The following is a 16,342-nucleotide window of genomic DNA, read 5'->3' as shown; positions in this document are numbered from 1 at the left end:
AGTGACTCTGGACTTTTTGATAAAACATTTGCATACTAGAGGATGGGAAATTAATCCCTCAAAAATTCAGGAGCCTTTCACATCACTGAAATTTCTAGGGGTTCAGTGGTGTGGGGCACATAGAGATATTCCTTCTAAAGTGAAGGATAAGTTATTGCATCTGGCCCCTCCCACAACTAAAAAGGAGGCACAATGCCTAGGGGACCTATTTGGATTTTGGAGGCAACATATCACTTATTTGGGTGTGCTACTCTGGCCTGTTTATCAAGTGACTCAAAAAGCTGCTAGTTTTGAGTGGGGCCCAGAACAAGAGAAGGCTCTGCAACAGGCTCAGGTTGCCGTGCAAGCTGCTCTGGCACTTGGGCCATCAGATTCTGCTGATCTAAGGGTGCTTGAAGTGTCCGTGGCAGATAGAGATGCCGTTTAGGGTCTCTTGCAGGCCCCTCTTGAATCACAGCTATTATGGAGCAAAGACCCTTAGAATTATGGAGCAAAGCCCTGCCATCCTCTGCAGATAACTACTCTCCTTCTGAGAAACAGCTTTTGGCTTGTTATTGGGCTTTCCTAGAGACTGAATGCCTAACTATGGGCCACCAAGTCACCATGCAGCCTGAGTTGCCCATCATGAAGTGCGTGTTATCTGACTGAGTCATAAAGTTGGAAGTGCACGGCAGCACTCCATCTTTAAATGGAAGCGGTATATAGGAGATCAGGCCCAAGCAAGACCTGAAGGCACAAAAAAATTGTGTGAGAAAGTGGCCCAAATGCCCATGGCCTCCACTCCTGTCACGTTACTTTCTATCTCCCCATCTGCACTTATGGCCTCATGGACAGTTTCTTAAGATCAGCTGACTGAGGAAGAGAAAGCTCGTGCCTGGTTTACAGATGGTTCTGTGTGATACGCAGGTAGCACTCGAAAGTAGACGCGGGCAACATTAAAGCCCTTTTCTGGAGCCTCCCTGAAGGACAGTGGTGAAGGGAGAGCCTCCCAATGGACAGAACTTTGACGTTTCACAGGTTTTGCTTCTCTAGAGAACTCAGCCTAAGACACCCACTGAATAGATTCCCCTTTTCCTGACGGGTCTGTGAATGAGACAGTGGGGCAGGAAGGTGATAGGATTATATGATTCAGTTGTGAGTGTTGTTAAAAGGGTTAATTGTGATTGTAAAAGCTATAATTTTAGAATCAGTAGGTATAAAGAGTGGACTAATGGAGTTTTTTTTTTTTTTTTTTTTAATGGAGAGGCACTGCTGGACTAGAGTACAGTGGAAAAACTAAATTCCCTCTAAGGTTTTGCTATGCTGATACCTTGTGAGTCTCAGAGCAGGGGAATAATCTTCTCTCAGTTAAATTTTTATCAGACACCAGAAAAGGTGAAGCTGCGATGACATTTGGAGAAACTGACCAGATCAGGTGAACACCTGCAGCAAACCTGAATGACAGATACCTGAGTTTAAAAATGGCATGGGGGCAGTGTCTGACCTCCTCTAACTTCACGAACTGAAAGGAGAATCAAGATCAACAGTTCAGGGGTGATTCTTACGAGGTGAATGTTAGTTATGCCTCCTCTCTCCGCCATCCTTTCCAATCTAACCCTATCCATCCCTCCCACGGCACTCTATAATTCTATGCTGGGTTCCATAATTCATTGCAATGGCCAAACAGAACTCACAGAGCATACTCATCATTTTGGGACTTATTAGGGAAATAACAGGTTACATTTCAGGTTCAGAAACACTCAGGATACAGCTTTTCCATCAGGACAGCCTCTTCGTAGCCTTACCTCAGGTATGTCCCTGCTCTGGTCCTTCAGCCTCTGTACTGCTCAGGCAAGTGTTCCAAAGCAGTTTTAGCTCTGCCCGCAAGTGCCCAGAGGTACCACACTCTGTCAGTAAGCCTCGAACCAAAGGTACTCAGTTTTCGCGCTCCATGAGCTTGGAAATTTAGCTCCGCCAAGTGTACGGAGGCACCCTACTCTGCCAGCAAGCTTCCTATTCCAAGATAACTCAGCTTTATTACTCCTTGGGTCAAGAAGCCCACTGTGCTGTTTCATGCCAGTCTATCCTGCTGATGTTTCTATGCCATGGCTTTTGGCTGTCTTTAGTGTTACATCTCTCTCTTTCTGTCTCCTGGTTCCAGTAGCTTCTCAGCGCAGGGGTTCCAGGTCCACTCTTGATTCTTCTTCCTTAGTGGTGGGGAGATCCTCTTTGCTGCCTCTGGAATGGCTCATTTTAAGCCTAGCAGGGTTGCCAAACTGACCAGTCCCTTTGGTCAGCTGTAATTACCTTATTTGCACAGACTCGCCCAATGACTTGGGTGGGAGTTAGAAGACCGTGGCGAGAAAGGCTGCACAAAAGAGATCCATTGCACTGCACTGAGTAACCGCATTCTAAAGACTCTGCCTTATTGAAGGACTAATTTTTTTTTTATTGTGTTTTAAGTGAAAGTTTACAAATTAAGTCATACAAAAATGTATATATACCTTGCTATGTACTCCTAGCTGCTCTCCCCTTAATGTGACAGCACACTCCTTCTCTCCACCCTGTGTTGCCCGTGTCCATTCAACCAGCTCCTGGCCCCCTCTGCCTTTTCGTCTCACTTCCAGACAGGAGTTGTCCACATAGTCTCATGTGGAAGGACTAATTCTTAATGACTCCTTTGGAGTGGTAAAATGATTTGTGGGGAGAAAGTAATCTTTCAGGTTTAAAAGAGCCAATGGCTAGAAGAGTCAGGGGTGGTCTGCAGTACAGCAAATTATATAATATGGTCATTCTAGCCATAATTTTTGTATCTTCCACCAATTGACCGCGTGGGACTTGGCAAATGAGGTGTGTGTAACCCTAATGAGGGGACTGGTCAGTTTTGTATTCCTGCTAGGCTTAAAGAGAGACACTGAGGAAGGGAGTGTAGGAGCTTCCGTGTTAACATGGAGAGAGAAAGGGAGAGCTGTAACACCGGTGACAATAAGAAGCAGCAGCAGAACCAGGAGAAAGGCAGGAGACAGCAGGAGATGGTGTGGTGGTCTTCTTGGCCCACAGAGCAAGAAACCTGAGCATCTTTGGGAAGGAGGCTTGCTGGTGGAGTGAGGTACATCCAGGTACTTGGTGGAGTAAGGTTTCCTGAGCCATGGAGCTAGAGCTGAGTGCCTTTGGGCCAAGGTTTACTGGCAGAGTTGGGTGCCTCTGGGCACGTGTTCCCACAGCTAAAAGAGCTTTTTAACACTTACCTGAGCAGGGCAGAGGGCAGGCCAAGGGGCTGAGGGGTCAAGGTGCAGAGAGAGACTTGCCTGCGGGCACAGCTGAGAAGAGACTACCTTGATCGAAGAAGTTTATCCTGAGCATTCCTGAGCCTGAATTGCAACCTGTTACTTCCCTAATAAACCCTGTAATCATGAATATCGTCTTTGAGTTCTGTGTGGCCATTGCAAGCAGTTATCACACTCAGCAGTGAAGTAGAGTGCCTTGTGGGAGGAACGGATGGTGTCAGAATTGGTAAAAAAAGCTGGTGAGAGGAGATGTGTTAGACCTTTGCCTCACAGGTGTGGCAACGAATCGCTTTAGTGTGGTCATTCTCTCCATGGTCTTGACTCCCACCCAAATGATTGGTGGGACTGTGCAGATAGGGTCATTGTGGCCCACCAAGGGGATTGGGCAGTTTAGCTATCTCTCTGGGCTTGAAATGAGCCTCCCCAGAGGTGAGAAAGAGAGGATCCCACTACCAGCAAGGAAGAATAACCAGGAATGGAGCACATCCTTGGAACCTGGGATCCCTGCGCTGAGAAGCTCCTGGAACCAGGAGACAGAGAGAGAGAGAGAGTTGTAACACTGAATGCAGTGAGAAACGACAGCAGGAGAGATCGGCAGGAGACAGTGTGGTAGGCTTCCAGGCCTGTGGAGTAAGAGAGCTGAGTGCCTTTGGGTAGGAAGCTGGATAGGGGAGTAGGGTGCCTCTGGGCACTTGGTGCGGTAGGTTGGCTGACCAGTAGAGGGAGCTGAGTGCCTTTGGGCTTACTGGCCAAGTGGCATTCCTTGGGTACTTATCAGCAGAGCTAAAAGAGCTTCGTAACACTTGCCCAAGCAGGGCAGAGTCTGAGGGGCCAGAGAGAGGTGTGCCTGTGGGCGCAGCCGAAAAAAGTCTGTCCTGATGGAAGAACTGTATCCTGAGTGTTCCTAAACCTGAATTGTAACCTGTTACTTCCCTAATAAACCCCATAACTGTATGGCCTGTGAGTTCTGTGTTGCCATTGCTATGAATTGTCAAACCCAGCAGAGAAATAGAGGATGCCATGGAACAGATGGTTGCTGTGAGAATTAGTAAAGATGACGGAGAGAGGAGGCATGTCTGACCTCTGCCCCTTAGGACTCAGCCTTAGGCTGTTCATATTGATTCTCCTTTCCCCTTGTGAAGTTAGAGGGGGTCAGATGCCACCTCCATGCAGTTTTTACATTTGGCATCAGAAGTGGTGTTCTTTACAATGGCTTCAGGGTCATGGAAGCATGGGACTTCGTAAGAGAGAACAAGTGGGCTTAGGAAGTGACGCTTTTGGTTCTTAGATGGTTACTTGGTTGTTGTTACCTTTAATGGCTGAAAGGAATGTTGTGCTGCAGCTGGAGTGGCCTGGGGAAAAGTCAGGGCAGATAAGCAGGGTGACTGATAGCGGGCCTAGGTATACTGGTTCCATCCAGCCAGAGGTCCAAGGTCATATGCATATAAATGGGAAGACAGTTAAGGTATAGAGGAAAGAGGATGAAACTGGAGTAATTTGAAAAAACGGTTATGTATTTATCGGAATGTACTATACCAAAAAACCCACTGCCGTGGAGTCAACTCCGACGCATAGCGACCCTATAGGACAGAGTAGAACTGCCCCATAGAGGTTCCAAGGAGCGCCTGGCAGATTTGAACTGCCGACCTTTTGGTTAGCAGCCATAGCACTGAACCACTACGCCACCAGGGTTTCTGAATGTACTGTGGATACTGAATATTTCTCCTACCTAATGTTGTAAAGAGGAGCCCTGGTGGTACAGTGGTTAACTCCGCTGCCAAACAAAAGGTTGGCAGCTCGAATCCACCAGCTTTCAAAACCCTATGGGGCAGTTCTACTCTGCCTCGTAGGATCTCTATGAGTTGGAATAGGCTTGACTGCAATGGGTTTAGTGTTGTATAGCAGAACTAAATGTATGGTAGAAACGAATATCGGGTATTATAGATCACAGAGAGCGTGTAGCTCTGCCTTCAACTAATACTCAATTGAATATGCTAAAAAGGGAGCTAGGATTTGCCCTGGAAACACAGTTTGAATGCAGTAGCCCTGTGTATAGAGTGGGGGCTTAGGTTGAAAACCTGAGCACCACGCAGAATTTGATTTTGAACAGTAATGCAGAACCACCCAGAACTGCTGAGAGAGCAGGAGGTTTGTATTTATGTGTAAGATCATATCATCTGAAAATAGAGATACTTTTACTTCTTCTTTACTGATCTGGATGCCCTTTATTTCTTAATCAAGCCTAATTGCTCTGGCTAGGACCTCCAGCACAATGTTGAATAAGAGTGGTGATAAAGGGCGTCCTTGTCTGGTTCCCGATCTCAAGGGGAATGCTTTCAGACTCTCTCCATTTAGGATGATATTGGCTGTTGGCTTTGTATAAATGCCTTTTAAGGAAGTTTGTATTTGAAGGAAGGACCTGCAGAAAAAAAAAAAGAGTGTTTTGCTTTTTGAATTTTGAGCAAATGGTTTGCTGTTGGATGCGTTGAGGCCTGAAAAGTCAGTGTCCATCAGATGGAACTCCCTTCCAGGACTGGAAGTTAAAGGAAGATGGTGAGTAGACAGCTTGGTATGCTCGCTGTGGTGACTACCACTTGGGTCCACTCATGAATAGAAGTGGAGAAAGTACAGCAGTGAAGAGACTGGCTGAGTCTGAATGTGTTCCATTGGCGCCCGTTGACCTAGCCCATGGGAGCTATGGATGAGAGAGAGGAATGACTGGCTGGTCAGAAGTAAAGGGAGTTGTGGACTCGTATATTCAGGAGTTATCCTCCAAGTATGAATGACCTTGGCTAAAAAAACCAGGGGGTAGCCTGTCATGCAATGGATCACTTTTGTGTGGCCTTTATTACCATGGTCTTATAACTCTCACCCAGATAATTGGGCGGGACTGTGCAGACAGGGTTAATTGTGGCCCACGAAGGGGATTTGTCAGTTTAGTCATCACACTGAACTTGCAATGAACCATCTTAGAGGTGGGAAAGAGAGGGTCCTACCACCACCAAGAATGAACAGCTGGGAGTGGGGTGCATCTTTTGGATGTGGCATCCCTGAGCTGAGAAGTTCTTGGTACCAGGAGACAGAGAGAAAGAGAGAGAGAGAGCTGTAACACTGAAAATATTGAGAAGTGGTGGCAAAGAAACAGTGGCAGGAGATACCTGTAGGAGATGGTGCAGTGAGCTTCATGGCCCATGGAACAAGAAAGCTAAGTGCCTCTGGGCAGGTCTCAGCGCAGGGTTCCTGGGCCCAATGGATGGTCTCTGCTCCTAGCTCTTTTTTTTTTCTTGGTGGTAGTAGGTCCCCTCTGCTCTGGGATGGACTACTCTTTTAAGCCCAACAGTTATGGCAAAACTGGCCAATCCCATTATTAAGTTTTCATACACCTTATTTGCATGGTCCCACCCCCACTTGGGTATCATACACCTTATTTACATTATTAACAAGCTATCCAGTCCTCTTGATGGGCCTTAAGCACCTCATTTGCATAGTCCTCACCCAGCCATTTGGTGGGAGTTACAAAGACTATGGCTAGAAGAGCCATATTAAGTAACTCACTATACTGCATACCCCCACAGGGGTGCTGTGCACCTTATTTACATATATAGCAAGCTTTTCAATCCTCATGGTGGACCACAAGCACCTTATTTGCAATTATTAAATGCAGCAGAGGAGTAGAGTGTGTCTTGGGAGGAACAGATTTGGTGTCAGAATTGGTAAAAGAGCCGGTGAGAGGAGGTATGTCTGACCTCTGCCTCACGGCAATAAGCCTTAGTTTGTTGATCTTGATTCTCCTTCCCCCTTATGAAGCTAGAGTCGGCCAGATGCCTGCACCATGCCATTTTACAGGTACCTAATCTTTTTAATCATTTGATGGGAGTTAAAAGACCATGGCTAGAAAGGCCATATGAAAACAATCTATCACACCACATCGGGTTATTACAAATAATGCTGTTTTGAAAATAGTGGTACGTGTCTTGTGGTTCAAATGTGAACTCATTATGGGGGAATATGTACTTCAGACTTAAATTGTTATTTCAAAGTGTGTATGTAACTTCAGACTAATAGATGATACCCAAGTGATTGGATGGGACTCTGCAGATATGGTAGTTGGGGCTCAACAACGGCATTGGTCAGTCTTGCCATACTGCTGGGCTTGAAATGAGCCACCCCAGAGGTGGGAAAGAGAGGAACCTACAAAACCAAGGAAGAACAGCCAGGAGCGGAGAGTGCATCCTTTAGACCCAGGATCCCTGTACTGAGAAGCTCCTGGACCCAGGAGACAGAAAGCAGTCTGTAACCCTGAAGACAGCAAAAACTGGTGGCAGAGAAAAGGCACCAGAAGATACTGGCAGGAGAGACTGACGGGAAACCATGCAGTGGACTTCCCAGACCACACAGTGAGAAAGCTGAGTGCCTTTGGACCAAGGCTTAATGGCAGAGTGGGGTGTCTCTGGGCGCTTATTAACCCATTGCCATCAATTCAATTCTAACTCATGGCGACCTGATAGGACAGAGTAGAACTGTCCCACAGGACTTCCAAGGAGTGGCTGATACATTCGAACTGCTGACCTTTTGGTTAGCAGCCGAGCTTTTAACCACTGTGCCACCAGGGCCCCAGGCACTTATTAAAACAAACAAACGAAAAAACCAAACCCATTGCCATCCCATCAATTCTGACTCAGCAACCCTATAGGACAAAGTGGAACTGCCCCGTAGCGTTTCCAAGAAGCAGATGGTGGATTCGAACTGCTAACTTTTTGGTTAGCAGCCAAGCTCTTAACCACTGCACCACCAAGGCTCTTATTGGCATGGGCTAAAAGAGCTTTGTAACAATTGCCCCTGAGCAGGGCAGAGGCCGAGGGGCCAGAGACAGGTGTGCTTGTTGGCACAGCTGGGAAGAGGCTGTCCTGATGGAAGAACCGTATCCTGAATGTTCCTGAACCTAAATTGTAACCTGTCACCTCCCTAATAAATCCTATCTGAGTATTGTCTGTGAATTTGGTGTGGTCTTTGCAGTGAGTTGTTGAGCCCCGCAGAGAAGTAGAGAGTGTTGTGGGAGGGATGGTTGGTGTCAGAATTGGTAACGATGGTGGACGGAGGAGGCATGTCTGACCTGTGCCTCATAAGAATCAACTTTGGGCTATTGATCGTGATTGTCCTTCCTCTCATGAAGCCACAGGAGGTCAGACACCACCCCCGCACTATTTTTACAAAAGGTGTTTTCTAAAGTTGTGCAGCTTTACAGTTCCTTCAGCAAAATAGTCTTCAATTTATAGTTAGTGCTTTATGTGGCATGTTTATGTTTTCAGGCCCTAATGTAAACTTACGTTTTTATTAAACGTTCTTTGATTTGTCATTGTCATTGAGAGTTACACTTGATCCCAAATTGATAGTTTTGTATTCTGTGAAATAGGGATCAAACATAATTTTCTTTTCACATATATATCTGATTGTCCAAGTGCCATTTTTTGAAAAGACATCTTTTACTCGTATCTCTGCTAATTTTGAATCTTAGGTTTATTGCCCATGGGTGTAAAATGTTCTGAGTCACCAAATAAAGGGTAGTCAACAGTGTTATGGGCTTTGCACTAAGGTGAGTGCCAGCAGCAGGGGGAGCACCTGGGGATAGAGATAATGTCCCATTCACATTGTATTTTCCCTTCAGTCTGCAGGCACTGACTCTCCAGCCACAAAAGAATTATGTAAAGGAAGAAGGAAGAGGTTCCAGGATTTGGATATTGTCATTTCTGGGGACATCCTTCAAGGGAGACTGAAATTTCTGAACAAAAATTAGAGCTGATCTAGAAAAGACAAAGACAAAGCATCCCAGTTGTTGGCAATGTCCCAAGAACAAAAGAAAATGGTCAAAACCCAGGTGACTTTTGGTTTGTTTTATTCTTTGCTTTGTTTTCTAATGGATTTGTAGAGGCCTGTAAAATATCAGTGCAGTTCATCTGAAAAGGATAAATTTGGAAAAGTAGAAGCTGGAGAGAAGTAAACTTCGACTCTGACTTCAACATTAGAAAATATATTGTTCATAGGATTAACACTGAATTATTTACATTGCACATAATATGTGACTGGGAATTTTTTGGGTTATATTAGCTGTCAATTGCATTAAATATTTTTCTGGCCAACCTAAGGGAATCTTTATAATTTAAATGCTATGCCCAGTTTTTGAGAAGAAAGAAGATAAGTTCCTTGGGGGACTTCAATATTCTATGAGACTTCTGTCTGAATAAGTTTCATTGATGTTTCTTCCTGGAGGTGATGAGGTGGACAGTGTCCTGAACAGTAGCATTCTCATAAATATATGTAACATGGGACTAATAGTAATAGTAGTATAAAAATGGCAGGCAGCTTTCAACCTCCTCTAAGTTCAGGGGTAAGAGAGAGAATCACTATCAACATCAGCCCAGGGCTGATTTCTATGAAGTGGAGGTCAAACATACCTGCACCCTCTAACTTTTTTACCATTTGTGACACCAGCCATTCCTTCCATGGCACTCTGTACTTCTAGACTGGGTTTGATAATTTGTTGCAGTGGCCATACAGAACTCACAGAGCATACTCATAGTTATGGAGTTCGTTAGGGACTTAACAGATTATAATTTGAGATCAGGATCTGTGGGCTACAATTCAGGATCAGGATCAGGAAACATGTAGGCAATGTCTCCTTTCTTCAGTGCAGGACAGCTCTCTCTGTCTCCTCTTGGCTCCCTGAAGACAGGTTCCTCTTGGCCCCCTTAGGACATGCTCTGCTCAGCCCCATCACTACAGTCTCCCTCTCTTAACCCTGGCCCTTGGCCTGGCCTCTGCCCTGCTCGACTAAGTGTTACAAAGCTCCTTAGCTCCATCAGCAAGCCTTATGCCTGAAGGCACTCGGCTCTCTCATTCTGTGGGTCGGCACTCCCACTTTAGCCATTGATCTACATGCCCATTGTAGCTGTCTTACTCCCTGGACCTGATAACTCACCTTGCCTTCTTGCGCCAGTCTGCTGGTTCTTCTCCCACCATTTCTTTGCCGCTGGGCTCTGCTGTACTTGCAACCACTTTTCACCGTCTCACCTTCTCTGGTGTCACAGCTATCCTTCTCCTGGGTCTAGGAGGTTCTTAACACAAGGACCTCAGGTCAAAAGCATGCACTCCTCTTGGTTCTTGTTGGTAGTGAGGTCCCTTCTTTAGCTTTTGGGATGAGCTCATTTTAAGCCTAATGGAATGGCAAAAGTGATTAATCCCCTCATTAGGGTTCCATACATTATCTGCATGGTCCCATACCCATAGGTGTTCCGTGCACCTTGTTTGTATTATTACCAAGCTGTCCAGTCGCCTTGGTAGGCCAAAACCACCTTATTTGCATAGTCCCACCCAATCATTGTGTAGGTTTCACAAAGACTGGCGAAACCCACAGCCACTGAGTTGATTCCAAATCATAGCAACGCTATAGGACAGAGTAGAACTGCCCCACAGGATTTCCAAGGCTGTAAATCTTTATGGAAGCAGACTGCCTCATCTTTCTCTTGCAGCACGGCTGGTGGATTTTAACTGCTGATCTTTCAGTTAGTAGCCAAGTGCTTAACCACTGCACCACCAGGGTTACTTAGACAATGCGTAGAAGGACCATAGTAAGTAATTCACTGCAGTGCAGTTACTAGTCTCAGAACCTGTTTAACTCAAGGAGTGATAATGACCAGGATTAGCCAAAGTTAGTCTTGTGAGGTGGAGGTGAAACATACTTTCACTTTCCAAACTTTTCACCAATTCTTTCAGCAGCCTTCCCTCCACCGCTTTCTCTACTTCTCTTCTGGTTTGAATAACTTGTTAAAATGGCCACACAGAATCCACAGACCATATTTATACTTAAATAGTTTTCAAGAAACAGGGTACAACTCGGGATCACTATCAACAAAGTACAATTCAGGATCAGGATCTGGAAGCGTGTAGGCAAAGTTTTCCTTCTTCATTGCAGGACAGCTCTCTCAGCTCCTTGGATCATGCAGGCCTCTTCTCAGCCCCTCAGGACAGGCTTCTTCTCAGTCCCTGAGTACAGGCCTTCTGTTAGCTCTTTGAGGACAGGCTCCTCTTGGCCCCTTCAGGACAGGCTCCTCTTGGCCCTGCTGTCTGTCTGCACTGACTCTGCTACAGGGCCCCTTTCAGGCCTGTCCCCACTGGCACTGCCACTGTACTCCCTCTGGGCCTTTGCCGCCCACCTGTTCTGTTGCTGGGTCCCTTCTGAGCCTGTTGCTGTCTTGAGTGTTACAGCCCTTGCTTGACCTGTGTTACAGGTCTTTTAGGAGGTTCCTTGCTTCCTGTCTCTGTTTCTTCTCTCTGCTGCTTTTCTTCCTGCTTCTTTCTGTCTCTCAAACCTCTGTGGTGTTAGCTGCATACATACACAAACTCCTTGTTAATTTCAAGGCATGGCCCTTCCAGGGAAGCAGGTCCATGAATTAACCAATCCCCTCTCAGTAGGCCATAGACACTTCATTTGCTGAATAGGCTGTAGTCACTTCATTTGCATACTATATTGACCAATCCCTGCAAGGTGCATACCAATCACAGGGCAGGCTGCAGCCCAGAAGCAGACAAAAAGCATGAAACCACAGTGTTTAAAACTTAACCAAGAAGTGTAACAAGCCCTCTTGTGTAGAAAACTAGGACAAAGGTAACTCCTGGGGGCTTAGAGGAAAAATCTCCCAAGCTGTTTTTCCAGAGAAATAAGGCAAAAGGCCACATGAGGGAACTTGTTTCATCACAGGGAGACATTCTCACTCTATCCATGTTTACTGACCTGTTCTTTATATTCCCTCTTTCTCTTTACTACATTTAGGGTAATTTCTTTAGTTGTACATTACCAAAAAAAAAAAAAAAACAAACCCATTGCCGTCGAGTTGATTTCGACTCATAGCGACTCTACAGGACGGAGTAGAACTGCCCCATAGAGTTTCCAAGGAGCACCTGGTGGATTCAAGCTGACCTTTTAGTTAGCAGCTGTAGTGCTTAACCACTATGTCACCAGGTTTTCCAATTGTACATTTAAAAAAAGGCTGTTGCCGTTGAGACGATTCTGACTCATAGCTACCCTATAGGACAGAGTAGAAATGCCCCATAGGGTTTCCAAGGAGCGCGTGGTGGATTTGAACTGCTGGCCTTTTGGTTAGCAGCCATAGCTCTTGACCACTATGCTACCAGGGTTTCCAATTGTACATTACAGTTGACCAATTATCTCTTTAGTGTATTTGATATGTGCGGTGAAATGAGTCCCATTATGTGGGCTTTTGCCTCAGTTCTTTGGAAACCCCCGAGGGTTTGTTACTTTTGTCCAGGTTGATTGACATTTCCATGGGTAAGTTGTAAGCAACTTGGTTTGATACTTTCTGCCGATCCCTGGGCTGTAGACTGCCCTGTGATTGGTATGCATCTTGCAAAGATTAGTCACTAGAGTATGTAAATGAGGTGAGTTTGTAGCCCAGCCACACCTACTATGCAAATGAGGTGTCTGAGGCCTACCAAGAGAGTATTGATCAGTGCATAACCTTGCCTTGAAATTAATGAGGAGTTTGTAGATGTAAACAGTCAGCCCTGCAGAGGTTTGTCTGAAAAAAGAAGCAAGAAGAGAAATAGCAGGAAGAAGCAGAAAGAAGCAGCAGAGAGAATGGGAGGCAAGAAACCTAAAAGAGCTGTAACACTGGTCAAGGACTATAAAACTGAAGGCTGTCAGAGGCCCAGAAGTGGCCCAGCAGCAGAGCCAGTGGTGGCAGACAGCAGGACTGAGAGCAAACTGCCTTCTGTGGACCGAAAGGAGCCCTGTCCTCAGGGGGCCAAGAGGAGCCGAGAGAGCTGTCCTGTACTGAAGAAGGGAAACTGTCCCCAGGCTTTCAGATCCTGATCCTGAGTTGTAGCCTGTTGATCCTGAGCCCAAGTTGTACTTGTTCCTTAATAAACCCCTTAACTGTCAATGTGGTCTGTGAGTTCTGTGTGGCCATTGATTGAAATGGATTAACAAACCCAGAAGAGAAGTAGAGAGTGCCATGAGGAAGGGATGGTTGGTGTCAGAATTGGTAGGATTGGAGGGTGGAGGTATGTCTGACTGACTTCCACCCTCATAGGCATCAGCCTTGGGCTGAGCCTGAGCATTATCCCCCCTGAAGTTAAACAGGTTTTGACAATGCCACTGATACTGCTACTCTTGCTAGTCCCATTTCATAATGTGCTTTAACTTGTCTGTTGGTATTTACAAATAGGAGTTGATGGTGTATATATGTGTCTCTGTGTGTGTATGTCAATGTGAGATGTTTCTACCTTAACAAAGACAGTTCCGCTGCTATACATTATAGAAAATTTTCGTTTCATGAGTGGATGGACTATGGAATGCACAAATTCGGAATAGTTTATTATGATTTTGCTTTTTCTAGAAAACATTAAATAAAAAAAACTAGGTAAATAGATGCAGCTCATGTAGAGGAATGAACAGAACAACTTCCCTCACATTTCATTCATATGACCAAATGGAAAATACTTCATTAAACAGGACCCTCTTAATACAGGAGTCACTGACATTCAGCGATGTGGTTGTGAAGTTCACCTGGGAGGAGTGGCAGCTCATGGACCCTGCTCAGAAGAATCTGTACTGGGCTGTGATGTTGGAGAACTGTAACAACCTGATGTCCATTGGTGAGGACAACTCTCCTGTCATTGGCCTTTCCTTTCTCAGCCGCTGAAACCTTTGGAGTCTCAGTGGTGCTCAGAAGTGATAGATTCCGAGTCTATTCTCTGGCCCTAGATAAATGGGTGTAGTCTTTCTACTCTTTTTTTTTTTTTTTTAGTCTTTCTACTCTTGACAGAAAAACCTGTACTTTGTAAGTTTGAAAATTGTTTCTTCACAAATACAACATTCTGTAGTCTTCACAAACCCAAGGCCAATTTGGTGAGTCTAAGATTCTGTGATTTCCCATGAACAGGGTATCGAATTAGCAAACGTGATGCACTCTCCAGGTTGGAACAAGAACAACTATGGACTATATTAGATGAAAGCCATAGTGGAATCTTTTCAGGTGAGCAAGTGAAAAACGGTAAGGCGGGAAGGCTGTGGAAGTCACTTTCAAGTGAGAGGTGTCACATCTGTGAGTGGTGTCTGAGTGTCTTAGTCATCTAGTGCTGCCATAACAGAACTACCACAAGTGGATGGCTTTAACAAAGAGAAATTTATTCTGTCATATTCTAGTAGGTTACAAGTCCAAATTCAGGGTGTCAGCTGCAGGGGAAGGCTTTCTTTCTCTGTCGGCTCTGGAGGAAGGTCCTTGTCCTCAATCTTCTCCTGGCTGAGGAGCTTCTCAGGCGCAGGGACCCTGGGTCGGAAGGATGCACTCTGCTCTTGGTGCTGCTTTCTTGATGGTATGAGGTCCCCAACTTTCTGCTTGCTTCCCTTTCCTTTTATCTCTTGAGAGGTAAAAGGTGGTGCAGGTCACACCCCAGGGAAACTCCCTTTACCTTGCATCAGGGAGACGACCTGTGTAAGGGTGGTGTTAAAATCCCACCCTAATCCTCTTAACGTAAAATGACAATCACAAAATGGAGGACAACCACACAATACTGGGAATCATGGCCTACCCAAGTTGACGCATATTTTGCGGGGGGACACAATTCAATCCATGTCACTGAGGATACATAAAAGTACCTCCATATATCCCTCTGCCCATATGAGATGTCTTTTTCTTTTTAGGAATTTAGAGAAATATATACTCCTCTGTCTCTTCTGAGACACATCCCCATTTATATGACCTACAGTTTGATAATTTTGTTCTGTAATTTTCTCCTTCCTAGGATTCTTCGTATACTTCCACCCCACTTACTAGGAAATTCCACATTCCAGGCCTCTCACCAAAGAGAATACTTTGAATTTATGACTGTCCTCAGAATACAGCACCTTCCTCCCCCATTGAGTAATATGGATTTCCCTTCCTGGCACGCAACCCCACCTTGGCTATTGTGACCCCACAGTAAACTGATCTGTCATTGTGCTTCTCTTGTTTCTGTTTCTCTCTGTTTCCTTAGCTTCTAGTTTCCCCCACTCTGAGGTTCTCTAAAAGTTCCGATTTCCATTTTCTCACTTCTTCTCCTAACCTTTTAAAATTTTATTCGTTCTAATGAGTTAACCTTCTGTTTCCTAGGAGAGATTATCAAGTTGACATCACCCTTAAAATTGTTAACATAGACCTTTTTGTATATATGTTGCATATATATTTTATTCATCCTGGTGAAACTTCCCTATGAGTTCACATCATCTGCAAGGTACTAGGATCATCTTCCCAACAAGAAAACTAATCAGCTTAATGATAACCTAAGTACTGTAAGTCTGAAATTCTAGCTATGCTGGTAATTACTGTTAATGTTTCCTACCCGCAGGCTCTCTTCTTTAAAGGTTCTGCCCTTCCTGATGCTTTTTAACTAGAAAAAACATTTCTAACATACTACATTTTCAAAGTATCATAAATCAGATGATAATTCATGTCTACTGAAATTATGACTCTTATCAGAATCAGACCAAAGATGGTTCCTATGAGCACAAGGTTAAATACAGCCTGACTTCCCAACTTGTACATTATTTCTGACAGCAGCCATTCTTCCTCAGCACTCTCTTTTTCTAATGGATTTGGTTATCCATTGCAGTGGTTGCAGAGAAATCACAGAAACACCATATCTGTTATAACAACTTTTAATATAATAAGAATGTATATAAACAAAGAAATGCATAGGATGACATCCACCAGTTTTTCCCGCATAGAACCTCAATACCTCAAGGGCATCCGCTTAGTCCTTCTAGAGCAGATGCTCACTCTCATCAACCACAAAATCTTTCAACCAGGAACTGTTCTGCAATGTTACTCAGTGGGCTCCACTCATCTCAGCTGGCTCCCAGCTCCTCCTGGCCGGCTCTAGGATAAGTCTTGGATGGTCTCAGTTCTTGCGTAGTCCTAGCTTCTCTAGGCTGGTCGCAACTTTAGGCTGGCTTCACGAAAGCTCTTGGTGCAGAACTCCCTTAATGGTACGCCCTCCTCTGCAGGCAGCTGCCTCCTTGT

General features: G+C 45.1%; 1 protein-coding gene across 2 annotated transcripts in view; it reads left to right on the top strand.

The window, feature by feature from the left end:
- LOC126086049 (zinc finger protein 432-like) overlaps positions 1–16,342 on the top strand; it is a 31,705-nt gene that overhangs the window by 8,441 nt on the left and 6,922 nt on the right. For both annotated transcript variants that reach the window (XM_049902071.1, XM_049902069.1), the window contains exons 2-4: positions 8,932–9,141; positions 13,811–13,937; positions 14,225–14,317. In XM_049902071.1, coding sequence (XP_049758028.1) covers positions 9,106–9,141; positions 13,811–13,937; positions 14,225–14,317 — 256 coding nt within the window. In that variant the 5' untranslated portion in view covers positions 8,932–9,105. The remainder of the gene's footprint in view (positions 1–8,931; positions 9,142–13,810; positions 13,938–14,224; positions 14,318–16,342) is intronic.

This window comes from Elephas maximus, chromosome 11, assembly GCF_024166365.1.
Source record: "Elephas maximus indicus isolate mEleMax1 chromosome 11, mEleMax1 primary haplotype, whole genome shotgun sequence".
NCBI classification, from domain to species: domain Eukaryota; kingdom Metazoa; phylum Chordata; class Mammalia; order Proboscidea; family Elephantidae; genus Elephas; species Elephas maximus.
Note: the sequence above shows the minus strand (reverse complement) of the source record. Positions and strands in the feature narration are given on the sequence as shown.